Below are 14218 nucleotides of genomic sequence, written 5' to 3'. Positions count from 1 at the left end.
GACTGCGCTGGGTGGGCCTGCCGGGGGGAGCGGTGTGGTGGTGAGGTGGGGGCGAGGCCTGCTCAGGGATGGGCGGGCTTGCCTCGGGGTGGGGACCAAATGACTCACATTCGGGTCATTCATGCTTCATCTTTTGTCTTTAAAAGAAATCGTGGATATGTTTTTTCTTTTCTCCAAAAGCTTGGTCTGTTCTTGAGGTATGGTTTTTCTTTATAATATAGTAAAAAAAAATGCTTGGACTAGGTTTCAGTATGAAGAAGCTTAAGAAATCGTGGTTTTAATGTCTTCCTACAAAAGATAATTTTTTTTTTTACTATTGTACAAGGTTAAGGAGGTCCATGTTTTAAGTTATTATAATCTTGGGTAGCACAAATTTCTGCTTTGTTTGAAGTAATTGTTTTTCTAGCATAAAGGAAAAAGAATATATATTGTGGTAAAGAAATTTCTGTCTCACTACAACAATGTTTGTTTCTGTCGTAAAGAAAAATAAAATTTCTAGTAACATGCTCTGACCTCACTGTGTTTGGTTATTTTTGAGCTTATAATAAATTAGTATGTAGATTGAGTTGAGTTGTACTTGATAGTTTCACAAGCGTACCACCTTGCTAAAGGAAGAATGTTGAGGTTAGTTAAAATTTGTTGTACACATTGTTGATTGAGTTTAAGCTTGTATGTTAGTTGCGATCACTTGTGGTTGATTGCTTGTTCATGAAGTCCTCTAAGAGGACTGTATGAACAGAGGTGCAGTTAATTGAGATAATCTTCTACCAATGCATTTAAGCCTGATTCTTGGAGCTTTTGAAGCAAATTGTCTTCCTTGACATATCTTCTTCCCGCACTAAATGGAATCAAAAGAGCATCTTGATTCTTGCTCAGCTGGATCGTACAACTTTGTGATGTGAAATAACCATATGTTATCATGAAATTAAAAGAACAAGTTATTGTTATTTTTAATTAACTGATCTGTTATACTGTACACAACAACAACAACAAGAATTTATTGTTATTTTTAATTAACTGATCTTTTAAATGGACTATAGAATTTTCAACTTCTGCAGACTTCATCAGAGGCTAATAAAAAGAGGCGGACACTTAATGATTTCAACATTGGGAAGCCTCTTGGATGAGGAAAGTTCGGTCATGTATGTAAGTCCTTTAAACCTTTACATGTTAAGAATGGCTGATAAACCTACTTACTTTTTCAATGCCTCGGATTTATGCACTGCGAGTGAGAATCTCTCATTCAACATATTTGTTATAATTGCTATGGATTGGTGGGAGGTTGGGGATGATATCTTGTGGACATGGCTTAAAAGATTTTTCGAATTCTATTCGATAGACTTAACATTCTACAATCACATTCCAATACTAAGGTTAGTTGTTTCTTGGAAACATAGCAATCATATCGTCGCGTTAAAAGTGTTGTTCAAGAGCCAGCTAAAACAGTCCCTGGTTGAACATCAGCTTCGTCGTGAAGTTGAAATACTTATGGTTACTTTTATGACCCGGTAACTTGTCGTTGCCTCTTCTGCATTGCTTCTTCTCAATTCTTACGAACTTTCAATATACTGTCATGGGAATCACACAATACACAGAGAAGATATTGAGGTACAAACTTAGCATTGCTAAACAGTATATACAATGCATTGCAGTAAAATGACAGCTTTAATATTTCTGCTTTTAGGGTGAACTCAAAACGGCAGACTTTGGGTGGTCAGTGCATACCTTTAATCGAAGGCGGACTATGTGTGAATGTTATACATTGCTTTTTACCTTCACATGGGCGTGTATGAGAGTTTAGCTTTTAACATTTTGTTAATCTGTTTTTACATTTTTTCTGATATGTTAATTGTTGAACATGCAGTGGAAAGTGTGGAGCATGATGCAAGTGTGGACATTTAGAGCCTTGGTGTCCTATGCTTTGAGTTTCTGTACGGGATGCCCCCATTTGACAGCAAAGGAACACTCGGACACATATAGGAGGTGAGATTTTCTTCCAAAATGCAGACGTTACTTTAGAAGAAATAGTACATTTTTGTACACAATTCCCGCTCTTAAAAAATGTGTGAATTGCTATTCTCAAATCTTCAGTCACTAGTTACTTTCAGAATCTCTTTCTCAACTTCAAAAACTCATGAACGAGTATGAAATAACAATGAATTACACATATCATTACATAAGTAGTACAATTTTCAAGCCTTCTGTCAATAGCTATAATATTACTAGCTTAACACTCGTGGGTCAAGGTTTTTCTCTAATCCATTGAGATGCTTTGAAATACAGCAGCTTGTAGTCTCGGGCCTGACTTGCTCTTTTGATTTCATGTTTGTGGAATACAGATGCTTGTAAAGGACTCTTCCCAGCATCTTCCCCTGAAAAAGGTACTTAAGTTCTTAGACATGCAATTCTGCTAAAATATATCTTTAGGTGGCAAATATTGTTTTTATTAGACTAGGCAACAGAAATGAGTTGTAATGTCATTGTCTTCATGAGCTTCTTTAGCAATTAAAACAACTTTCATTATAGCTTGTTTTGATTTTTCCAGTTACTAGTAGTATGGTACTTCCTCCGTTTAAAATTTGTTTGATGTATTTTGAGTTGACATGGAGTTTAAGAAAATAAAGAATGACTTTATGTTAGTAAGGTAGTTGAGAGTGAATCACTTTTCTTTGCAGCAACCTTGCTTCACCATAAATTATGAGAATTTATCTAATCTTGGAACCAACAAAGTAAACAAGCTCACTTATAGTTGAACTTAAAACAAGCTCGCACTTAAAACGTTGGCTTACATGTTGCTTCAGTAGTTAATTTTGATACTCTTGCTCATGTCGTATACTTAAACCAATTTTGATACTCTTGTTCAATATTGTTATGCAAATATACTTTGCTATAACTGATAATATCATACATTCAGGGCAAAACTCTAACACAGTTCATCATGTCAGGTGCTTAATAGGAAACATGTTGTAGTTCAAGTATCTAAATAAAATATACTGACAAATTTAAGGAACTTCTACTATATTGGAAACTACGAAAACATAAAAAAAAAATGCAACTTATAAACTATATTGGAAACTGGGAAAACATTAAAAAAAATGCAATGTAATTTTTAAAACATTCTCAGCTAATTATGGTCTCCTCCATGACATTCTGAAGCTGTCCTCTGTCCATGACATAGCTGAAAGCCCTTTGGACAAATGAGACAGTTGTGTTCAAAACTTCCCTGAACCCCTTCTAAAGTCCTGTTGAGCTCTCGAGGAACCGATCCCTCCAGGTTATTATATTCCAAGTTGAGACTTCTCCATGAAAACCTGAGTCTTGACCAATATTCCGATGGAATCTCACCCGAAAACAGGTTATGCCCAAGGTTTATTTCTGTTAAGTTTGGGTAAGTATCCAAGTTCACAGGCAAATGACCATGTAGACGATTGGCATTTACGTCTAACGTGTGAAGCTGTGATTCTTTATCAGAGAATTCTACCACCTCAAACACTGTGAACCGGTTTACTGAAATGCTTACGTGACTTAATTCAAGTAACATGAAGATCCCTTTGTTTATTCCTCCTGAAAATCTGTTTTCACTAAGGTCTAATGTTCTTAGATGTCTAAGTTTATGCACTGTGGTAATGTGTCCTGATAGCAAGTTGTGGCTTAGTGACAATGTCTTGATCTTCGATGGAAGTTGTGGCAAATTCCCTTAAATTTGGTTATTGGAAATGTCAAATGAATGGAGTTTCCATAAACCGTTGAGTTGAGGAATTTTCCCGGTCAATTCATTGTTAGACAGGTCTAATCGCGTCAAACTTCTAAGTGATGTAGTCGATGAAGGGATTGAACCAGATAGCTTATTATTCGCGACATCAAGAATTTCAAGTTTTGTAAGGACACCAATGTCATTAACAAGACTACTAGAGAAAAAATTCTCAGAAAGTTGAAGACTTGTAAGTTTCCTTAAATAAGTAATACTCTCTGGCACTGGTCCTCTAAACTTGTTCCTGCCTAGATTCAGAGAGACAAGTTCTGTTAAGTTCCCGATAGATGATGTCAAGAACCCCTCTAGTCTATCACCTTCTAGATTATTTATTATTCTTAGTGTTGAAAATGCACAATCTTGTTATCCAGTTGAAGCACATACAAGTTAGCCTGATACCATTACAAAAAAAGAAAAAAAATATGCCTTGGATTGATCAAAATGTCATATGTTGCCAGTATGGTGTTATCTTACAACGCCATACTAGTAACGTATGATTCAAGAAATTCAGTTTGTTTCAGCCAATAACTCATCCAGAAATTCCTTGTAGTAACTTACTTTTAACATGTTTAGGAAAATTACAGCATATATGGAGCCACTTGTGAAGGCTTTGGAAGAAGTAGGCTATAGAAATGGAAAAAATCTGTTTGGAGCACCATACGATTTTCGTTATGGTTTAGCTGCAGACGGTCATCCAAGACATGTTGATTTGAAATGTCTCGAGGACTTGAACTGATAGAAAGTGCAAGCAATTCAAATGGAGGTAAACCTGTTATTCTTGTTTCTCACAGCTTAGGAGGTTTATATGTCCAGTAACTACTCGTTCGGAATCCGAGTAGTTACAGGCAGTCTGATTGATAGCATTGGACACACCATGGGAAGGAACAGTTATGCAAATGCTCACTTTTGCTTCTGGTAACACACTAGTAAGGGAAGAACAGAGGAGTTCTGAAAGTAACATGTGGCTCTTGCCTTCTCCAAAAGTGTTTTAACACTAAAACACCACTTGTTGTTACCCCTAATGTTACATACTCAGCTCATGACATCCCGGAATTCCTCAAGGATATCGGGTTTCCTGAAGAGGTTTTGCCTTATACATCGCGTATTTTGCCCTTGGTCGACAATTTGGTAACTAGTACTTGATGCCTATCACTTGTGTAATTGGCTGTGGGCTTAAGACTCCCGAAACGTTGTTGTATGGAGATAGGGATATATATAGTGTACTTGCCCGTTATTCGGATGGTTCTCAACATGTATAACACCATCATGAACATTATGTTCATTCTGTACTAACATATGAACATATGAATGTACCTGTATCTACTATATGTGCAGAAGAGGACATAAAAATGTTGTATTGTTGGGCTGGTATTGTTGTGTAAGGTTCGTTTTTTGTTGATCTTCGCGGTGTCTATGATAGTCAAATATTAACAGGAAGACACCCTAACTGAGCTGATTTCAATCAACTAGTCATTTGATGTTGCTTTCCAATCAGATGTTTGGATGGTGAGCTATACTCCGTGAAGAAACAAAGGGGTAGGTCTTCCCTTGTCATTTGGCCCCGTTTTCTGCGTGACAAGAAATGTTTAGTGTCATTGATGGATTGCGGATTGTCACCAAGAGATTCCTAAATATAAAAAAAGGCAGAAAAGAAAAAGCCAAGAGGATTCAATATTTGCTATATATGCATCTAGTGCGATCAACACTAATTGCATTAAGGGAACAAAGCTTTAACATATTCACATTGGCTTCAATTGGACTAAACCTAAGGTTTGATGGCTTATTGAAACTAAAGCATATAATTAAAGGAGGTGACATATTTTAAGTCGTTAACTTATTTATGTGTTGAACGCTAACACACACACAAACTTTTCAAACATTTGAGTCAAAAGAGTGTCTAATAGGTACAATTTGTTGGGTTCAGATACATCTCTATCCCCTCTCGGATACATCTCTCTCATTAAGTAATTTATCATTTGCAATGTATCGGACAACCAAAGAATGTATCCAAGAGCAATGAAAAATTCGAGATTTTTGTACTCTGAAAAACTTCCGAGATAGAATCTAATTAGCCCCTAAATATATATAAAAAAAATTGTACCTTGTACAAAACTTTAACCTAATGGACATTTTGTCTAATTTAGCCATATATCATATTATATTAAAAGTGGGAAGTCACAAAAGTAAAAATTGAAATACTATTTTACCCCTATCTTAATTCAAAATGTTATAAAATATCTAAGCAATTAAATGTTAAATAATAATTATATCATATTATGTTAAATACTAAAAATGAAAAGTTGTTTTAATTTAAAAGGCATTTTAAGAATGTCTCTCCATTCTCCAACATAACTTTTGAGCTTTCTACAGAATTCTAGGCAAACTTTTGGCTTATAAATATCATGTGCATGAGGTAAAATTATTATTGGCAAATACATAAGCTAATTCTCCTTTCAAAGCTCAGAAGAAAAAAGAAACTGATTTCATCAATTACAAAAAATGCTTAAGCATTGAGATTGCCGATTAAGGTAGAAGGTTGTAGTGGAGTGTTCTCTTGCTTTCCAAAGGGTTTAGGCTCAGTGGTGTCTTTCATAGTAGTACTTTTATTCTTGTACTGCTTACTTTTGCTTTCTACCACCAATTATTTTTATGGTGCTTCGGTTATTGCACTTTTTTTTTTGTTGTTATTGTTTTCGTAATAGTTGTTATATTATATTATATTCTCTTCACTGTCATTTTTCTTTTTGCATATTTACTCTGATTTGGTATACTCGACTCAAGTTGAGTGTCTTCTGAATTGAGGTAAGGTCTATGCACACCCTACACTCCCTAGACGGATTTCACGAGATATGTTATTATTATAAAAGAAATAGCTATAAAATCAGACAACAAATTTAAACATTTGGGCTTAATTGATAAATGTTCATCTATTTTGCTTTGTTAGCAAGTTTTGTCGAGAAATATGACGTTTATTCATCCTGTTTGATCAGTTACTGATAATTTTTAAGATTTCTTTTGTCTTTAAATTTCAATTCTCTTGGTTAATTCAATATTTAGAGTTAGAGGTATTTACATGCATTTATAGTAATCTAGAGCATGAAATTCAATCGGCATATTTCTATATACCATTATGGGGCTATATGATATTGATTTTCTTCACGTATTTCTTGCTAGATGGTAACTGTGTTTATCCGTTTTTTCGAGTTTATTCCTATTCTACAAATAAATAACTAAAGTAATGAATTAGAGTAAACACAATACAAGTTCAAATTTTGAATTCACAAATTTTAAATGGTGTCTCCGTATCATAACAACAAATATTTTCTCAAGTGACATAGCTTTTAAAATACATTTTTGATTTATTATTTTATTACACAAATTTTATAATAAAAGCTGAAAATATATATGCAACGCATGTTTCATATATATATATATATATATATATATATATATATATATATATATATATATATATATATATATATATATATATATATATATATATTTTATTCTAGAGAAAATATGATGCATACTTCGTTATACATAATTTGCAAATTATAGGATTTGTTAGTGCAATTACTTCCCTCTCATGGTCTGTGCCTTTTGTTTTTCCTCTTTAAACTTGTAGCTTTCGAATTTCGAATATGGATAACTTATTGAGTCTATATTTATTTCTATCTATATGAATAAAGTCTTACGAATGATGTGTGTATTGTATTTTTCTTCTACTTTTTGTGTGTGTTTTCTCTATTAGACTTCACCAGTCTAATTTTTATGATTTTTTTATCATTATCATAAGTCTGTATTGTTATTTAGCTCAGATTAGTCATTTGTGACTTTATTGGAAGTGTGTTAACTTCTACACAAAGTTTCAAAATTACCGATAATAGCTTCAACGAAATTGATTTACCGATGGTAGCTTCAAAGGAATTGATTTTAAACATTACCATGTTCTCCTCATTTGATGTGCCTTGACGCACATTAAAAAAATATTACTCACTTCACACAATTTGCATAAAATTTGAATTGTTCTAATGAATCTATAAAAATTCACATGGAGCACACGTGCAACGCACGTGTCTAGAGACTAGTACAGTATAGTACTATAGAATTTAATTTAGATCAGAATATTCCAGTGCTAAGTTGTTCTTTTAATTTTCATTGGAATTTCACACTTGAATTATTCCCAAATCACATCATAATTAGTTTAAGTGAAAGAAACAACTCATTGATTGGTTAAAGAGAAAAATCAAATGTGATTAGTAATATCTAATGCAATATTCAAAATACTGTTTGACAATTGCATACTCAGAAAGTTAATTATTAATGTCGTATACTTATGGTCCTAAAAGCAACATAAACCTTATTATAATCAAAATTCATTTTTGAAAATGAAGAGCTTAATGGTCATTATAATTCCTTTTCACATAATTGTTATAATCTATGTATGGTTCAAATTCCTAATACATAGTGACAGATCTAGGATTTTTACTCAGGTATTTGAAAAAAATATTATGTGAATTAGAGTGCAAAATATAAATTAGAGTTTAAAATACAAACTCCAAAGAATTAAATTTTTAAAAATTAGGCAGCTTGCACACCAAACAAGAATCAAACTTGCAAACTGGAGATAACATTCACGGCCCAAGTTGTACAATCCAGTATCACTTGCTATCTTTCTTCTTTGATTTTAGTGGTTTAAAAATAGTGTATATATATATATATATACAAATATTAAAAATTTATCTTATACATACAATGTAATCTTTTACCGAAAAAATTGAAATAAACCCTTGATACCTCCCTACAAACACGTATAACATGTGGGAGCAAATAAACTCTTGAAATTGAATAATCTAATTGGCAAGGTCATATATAGTGTAAACATCTATAATGGTTAATTCATGTCACTTGGGTCCTTATCAAGTGTAAACTAAAAGGTGCTTTTTGACAAGTTGATTTTATCGTGTTATTTTTTAAATTTTAATAATGTAACATGAACCATGAGGTTTTTGGACCATGAAACAGATATTGTTATTTTTTGTTTTTTCCTTTTTTATTATTTAAAATCTCTTGTGAATGCAATCAAATCAACTATTTCATGCATAAAATTAATTTGGAGCTTATCTGGTTAGGACGTCAAGTATGAAGGATTGGCAAAAAGAATTTAATTTAAACTATTAATAAAATAATTTCTCCTAAAAACTTTGACTTTTTCTTTCTTTTAATAGAAGATATTTGATACCATCATTCATGATCTCTCTCAACTTATTCTAAAAAAGAAAAAAAAATCCATCATTTTACGCATGTTGGATTTTTTTAATCTCTAAGTTGTCAATTGCACTATTACGATTAACATTTTTTTAAGAAAACAAAATGTGTGTACATATTGAAAACTAAGTCGTTCAGCAGATTAGTTAGAGTTATGCGGGTATTGATAATATAGAAATTAGTACAATTCTGAGAATTTATGTATTATTTTATGTATGTATTGGTTATATAGGGATTAGTTATTTATGTATTAGTTATAATTTTACCTTCTATCATGCATAAAATAATACGTAGATTTTCTCATAACTTATACATTATGTATTAGTTATGTGAATTTCTAAATTGTCAACCAAACGTTGTATTAATTTTATACATGAATAAATTATTTCTATATGTCTACCTGTTGGATTCGAAAGGGATTAGGGCGTCATTTGGAAGCTTACAAATGCAAATATATGATTGATAAATTAGATGAAAAATACTTATACTAAAAGCATAATTATAATATTATTCTATGATTTGGCCGATTGGCCAACATATTAAAAAACTAATATTGAAAAATATAAAGATGTTTAGGAGAAAATCTCCCCATAAACAAAACTCTTTATTGACTACATTGTGGACGTTCTTGTGTTGTTGGTATGTGAAGAGGGGTTTTCAATTTATAGAGTTCCAAACGTTTCCTCTAAGGAAAGAATAAACCAAATATGGAAGAAAATAATGTTTTCCTTTCCGGAAAAGTTAAAGCATTTATGGTAATACTTTGTTTTTCCTTTTTGGAAAAAATAAACTTTAAATAAGGTAATAAAATTAGGGCAAAACCCTAACACTATTAAATGTTGTATAAGTTATACGAAAAATAATACATGAATAAATTAAATCTTATCCAGCTATCAAATAACCCCTAACTACATATAGGTGAGTGTAGTAGCATGGTGCTCCTCTTTCCAATAATATCTCCCTCCATTTTTATTTGATTGTCGAATTTAATTTGACATAAAATTTAATAATGTAAATAATATTTTTATAACTTGTGGTCTTAAATTAATTGTCATTTAATCTAGTAATTTTAAAAATATCATGTTAAAAGTTGAATGAAAGAGTTGTCAAAAAAATTAAAGATATGTTTTTTTAAAACGAATTAAAAAGAGAAGTATATATAGGATAAATAAATTGAAAGTGGAGAAACAATAAAGTTCCCCTTCTAATTTTGTTGGCCAATTTATAATAACATTTACTAGTTATTATTTGATGATAACAATATAATATATAGTGCATGAATTCCATGTGATTAATTAGCTAGTTAAATATATTGTGTTCTTTATCAAGGTAATTGCAAGCAATAATTGCTTCAAAAGCAATTGATTAAATTGCAGGCAATATGTCATGATGATATTGATGACACTTTTACAATCTCCTACGGCAACAAGAGATGAAACACAAACTAAAGGGCAAATTATGGGGAAAGAATTCCTATTTTATACAAATATTTAATTCCATGACATTAGTGCAAAAATAAAATAAATAAATAGAAAGGACCTAATAAGGTAAAAATGAAAGAAAAAAAACACATTAGGCATGTGAAGAGATTTGCAGGAGCAGGAAGTACCATGTTACTAGATCTACATTATTTTAGGATTGCAGAATAAAAATATCATAAAATATAGGGTAGCAGATTATTGTTTGTTTTGTTTCCCTCACAATGTTTCCGACTAAATTTGAATCACGTACTGCACCATTCATTCAGAAATAGCGCTTTCAACAAGGCTCGATAGGGTAGCAAATTGATAAAACTCACTTGTTTTTTTTAAAAAAAAAAGGACAAATAACATACCACCAAAAGATATGACGCATTAAACGAGACTGCTCCTTTCTTAATCAAAGGTTTTGAATTCAAGTCGTAGATATGAAAAAAAATCTTGAATAGAAAGCACTTCCCCTCGAATATGGCTTTATATGCAACGTAAATCTGAATTAATGAATCTCCAATACAAATAAGAAATCACAATAAAAGAGAAGGGACAAACATTTGTTTAAGAATGTTGTGGAACTTGGGTCCTACTACAACGTGATTCTTGCTGTGTGTTGGGTGGTTTGAATAAATGCGTAATACCCCACCTTGCATTCACCTATTTTGGGACACCTAAACCCATCCCATCACATGCAACTTAACTTAAAACTCATGTTTTCCATGATTTGCACCAACAACTACTCACATATTAACCATTAACTTTTATTGGATGTGATGAAATTATAATAAAATGTATACAACAATAAAATATCCCATTTAATCCGACAAAGAGGAATATAAAGTGAATGTAGATCTTAATTCATATCTTAGATATATGGATAGATTATTTCTGATGCCCCTTAATTTTTAAAATCTAGCAAAATCGTCCAACTTAACTAATTTACCTGAATTGAAACATTCAATCAAATTTACTCTACAAAAGTAATATTTTAAAATAGATAGCTACATAGTGTAATATATTAAATCATATATACTATCTACTACATATTATAATGACTATTTTTTTCACTTTATTTGATTTTTTTAATCTAGAATTGAAGATGGATTGTATTCGTTAATATGCAAATAATAGTTGGTTGTTTGAATATATGAGTACTTTTCTTGAAATCATGATATGATTTAAATGAGGTCAATTTTATACAAATTTAAAACTAATTAGGATAAATTTGAAAAAGAAAAATATAGTGAAAGTGAAAACAAAGTTTGGGGTTTCAAAATTTTCAATATAATTTTAAGTTATTTGAAATTTTCATGATCAAACTAATATAAAAGTTAGTTTTACTGTTTGCTCCAAAATTTGAAAGGACTTCTTTTATTATCCCCTTTAATTAGTTTATCTGTATGTTTAAATATTTGACATCCTACATAATTGGTTTATAATATGATTTTAAATAGATTTGATTAAATTTAGATCAATGACAACTTTATTATTAATATCTAGAAGATGTAAATCAATGACAACTTGAATTTTAAATGATTTCCAACACTTTTGTTTGTCATATACAATGGGAAAGTTCTACTCAACCCACTGAATTTGTATTGAGTTGACTACTGATTTAAATAGTTCAAATTGTAATACATGTTAAGTCATTTTTGAGACCAAGAAAATTTTGAAAAAAGACCCAAGAAAGACTAAAAGAAATTATAATTCATGTAAAGTCATAATATATTAGATTCTTACAATAAGATTTAAAGGAATTTTTGGGTTGTAAAATACATTTCCAAGTTAGGTAAAAGAAAATTTCTCTTATACTTGTCTTGTTAATTATTCCAATAGGATGGTACAATACCTTTTCATGGTGGATTCAGGATTTTTGTTAAGAAAATTTAAAATATGAAAAAAAAGTAAATATACAAAGAATCAAAAGAGATTCAATATTTATCATACATATATATATAAATATTAACTAGATATAAATAATGTAATTTTTTGCCAAATAAATTCATTCCGGCTCCTCCCCTTAAATAAAGCTAAATGCAACGTTATCCATACAAATACATTTTTTTTTGTCCATTATATTATGCATCTACAAATGGGGGCAAATAAAACCCCCACCATATGATCCTCTTACTACTAGTATAAGATTATTTATTTTATCAGGGTTTGGTGTCTTTATGGAACACTGACTAAATTTAAATCGCGTACTGTAGGGCTCATTTAGGAAGTGGCATTTCTAATAGGATTTTCTTCATATTCAGAGCTTGAATCTAAAATCTCTAATTAAGAATGGAACAGTCTCACCACCACTGTTAAGATTATTCAAAGTTCAAACCACCCATCAAGTGTGAATTAATTTGGATAATGTAAGTTAATATTACCAAATAGTGAATCTTAATAATCTTGTTAATTATTTAATTGGAGACTTATATGACATCTTGAATTCAATTATGAAGCCAAATTGCCAATATAAATATGCTAAAAGATTTCTGTTAATAATATGGTTGATATGATATTTTGATTCAATTCTACAAACATGATTTGTTTAATTAGCAGGTTAGTTATCTCATAATTGAGCAAAAAAAGTATCTAAATCTATCTAGTAGGGGAAAGAGAAAAGCAAAGGAAGGAGGATCCTATAATAAACACTTAAACCAAAGAGAAAGAAAGAACTTTTTTTTTTTTTAAAGTTGGGAAATTAAAGCCTATGTAAACAAAGGAATATACTAAAGTCCATTATAAAACACCAATAGATATGATATAAAGATTAGTGGCTACTTTCTTAAGACACATTCTTTTCTTTGATTTTGTTCTTAAATCTTCAATCCATCAAAATATTTCCCTATCAGAATCTTTTTTTCTTTCCTTCACTCCTTCCTAATCATATGTCCAAATATCATTTAAAATTGCATACATACATACACGTATGGCATGATGAAATGCTTATGGTATATATTGTATACCTTTAGCCACTACAAGAAATTCATCTTTTTGTGACAACTAAAGTCGTCATAGAATCTTCAAAGTCGCCACAATTGTTTTTGTTGTGGCAAGTACTTCCAAAACTAAATGTTACATGTGATGGCTTATGGAAGTTGCCACTAATAATCAAATTTTGTCGCGACTAGGTCACTACAATAACATGTTTCATAAAATAAATTTTTGATGGGTGCTACTGGAAAAAAAATTAGTGGCGACTTGTATTCGCAACTCATAATATATAAATATGTCATTTAATTTGGTTTCAGCTAACATTTATGTCTTTCAACTTTTGGTGTTAATAAGTAGACACTTAAATTTGTAAAAAAATTGAACAAGTATACACATATCCTACATGACATAATACATGCAGGACACCATGCACATAGGACACAAAATTTCCATGTAGGACGCCACGTAAGATGAATGTGTTTATTTGTTCAATTTCATACAAAAAATTCATATCTCGATTATCACTTGAACTCATCTTTTGAACTTCTATTTCACCATTTTATTGAAGATCATGTGTGAAACAAAATTTTGATGAAATATGTTTAGTTTGGTCTTCTTTGACGTATCCTCCCTCCAATCGACCTATACATGCACCATTATGTTCGTACATGATGACTAGAGCTATACATGCACCATTATGTTCGTACATGATGACTATAGCTATACATGCACCATGCTGATATATATATATATATATTATAAGATTGGGTACCACGTTAGTTCATATATATATATA

At 31.0% G+C, this 14218-nt stretch overlaps 1 protein-coding gene and 1 pseudogene across 1 annotated transcript; one reads left to right on the top strand and one right to left on the bottom strand.

The window, feature by feature from the left end:
• The first annotated feature begins 6 nt into the window (after positions 1 to 6).
• On the top strand, positions 7 to 2602 carry LOC102578324 (serine/threonine-protein kinase Aurora-3-like). Its single transcript, XM_015310062.1, has 5 exons — positions 7 to 197; positions 1041 to 1146; positions 1685 to 1787; positions 1865 to 1983; positions 2340 to 2602. The coding sequence occupies exons 1-4, from the start codon at positions 100 to 102 to the stop codon at positions 1900 to 1902; spliced, it is 345 nt and encodes a 114-aa protein (XP_015165548.1). The 5' UTR covers positions 7 to 99; the 3' UTR covers positions 1903 to 1983; positions 2340 to 2602.
• Positions 2603 to 2688: 86 nt separating this feature from the next.
• Positions 2689 to 4712, bottom strand: LOC102585947 (LRR receptor-like serine/threonine-protein kinase GSO2; annotated as a pseudogene).
• Between the last annotated feature and the right edge of the window lie 9506 nt (positions 4713 to 14218).

The sequence above is a fragment of the Solanum tuberosum genome, unplaced genomic scaffold, assembly GCF_000226075.1.
Source record: "Solanum tuberosum cultivar DM 1-3 516 R44 unplaced genomic scaffold, SolTub_3.0 scf00123, whole genome shotgun sequence".
NCBI lineage: Eukaryota > Viridiplantae > Streptophyta > Magnoliopsida > Solanales > Solanaceae > Solanum > Solanum tuberosum.
Note: the sequence above shows the minus strand (reverse complement) of the source record. Positions and strands in the feature narration are given on the sequence as shown.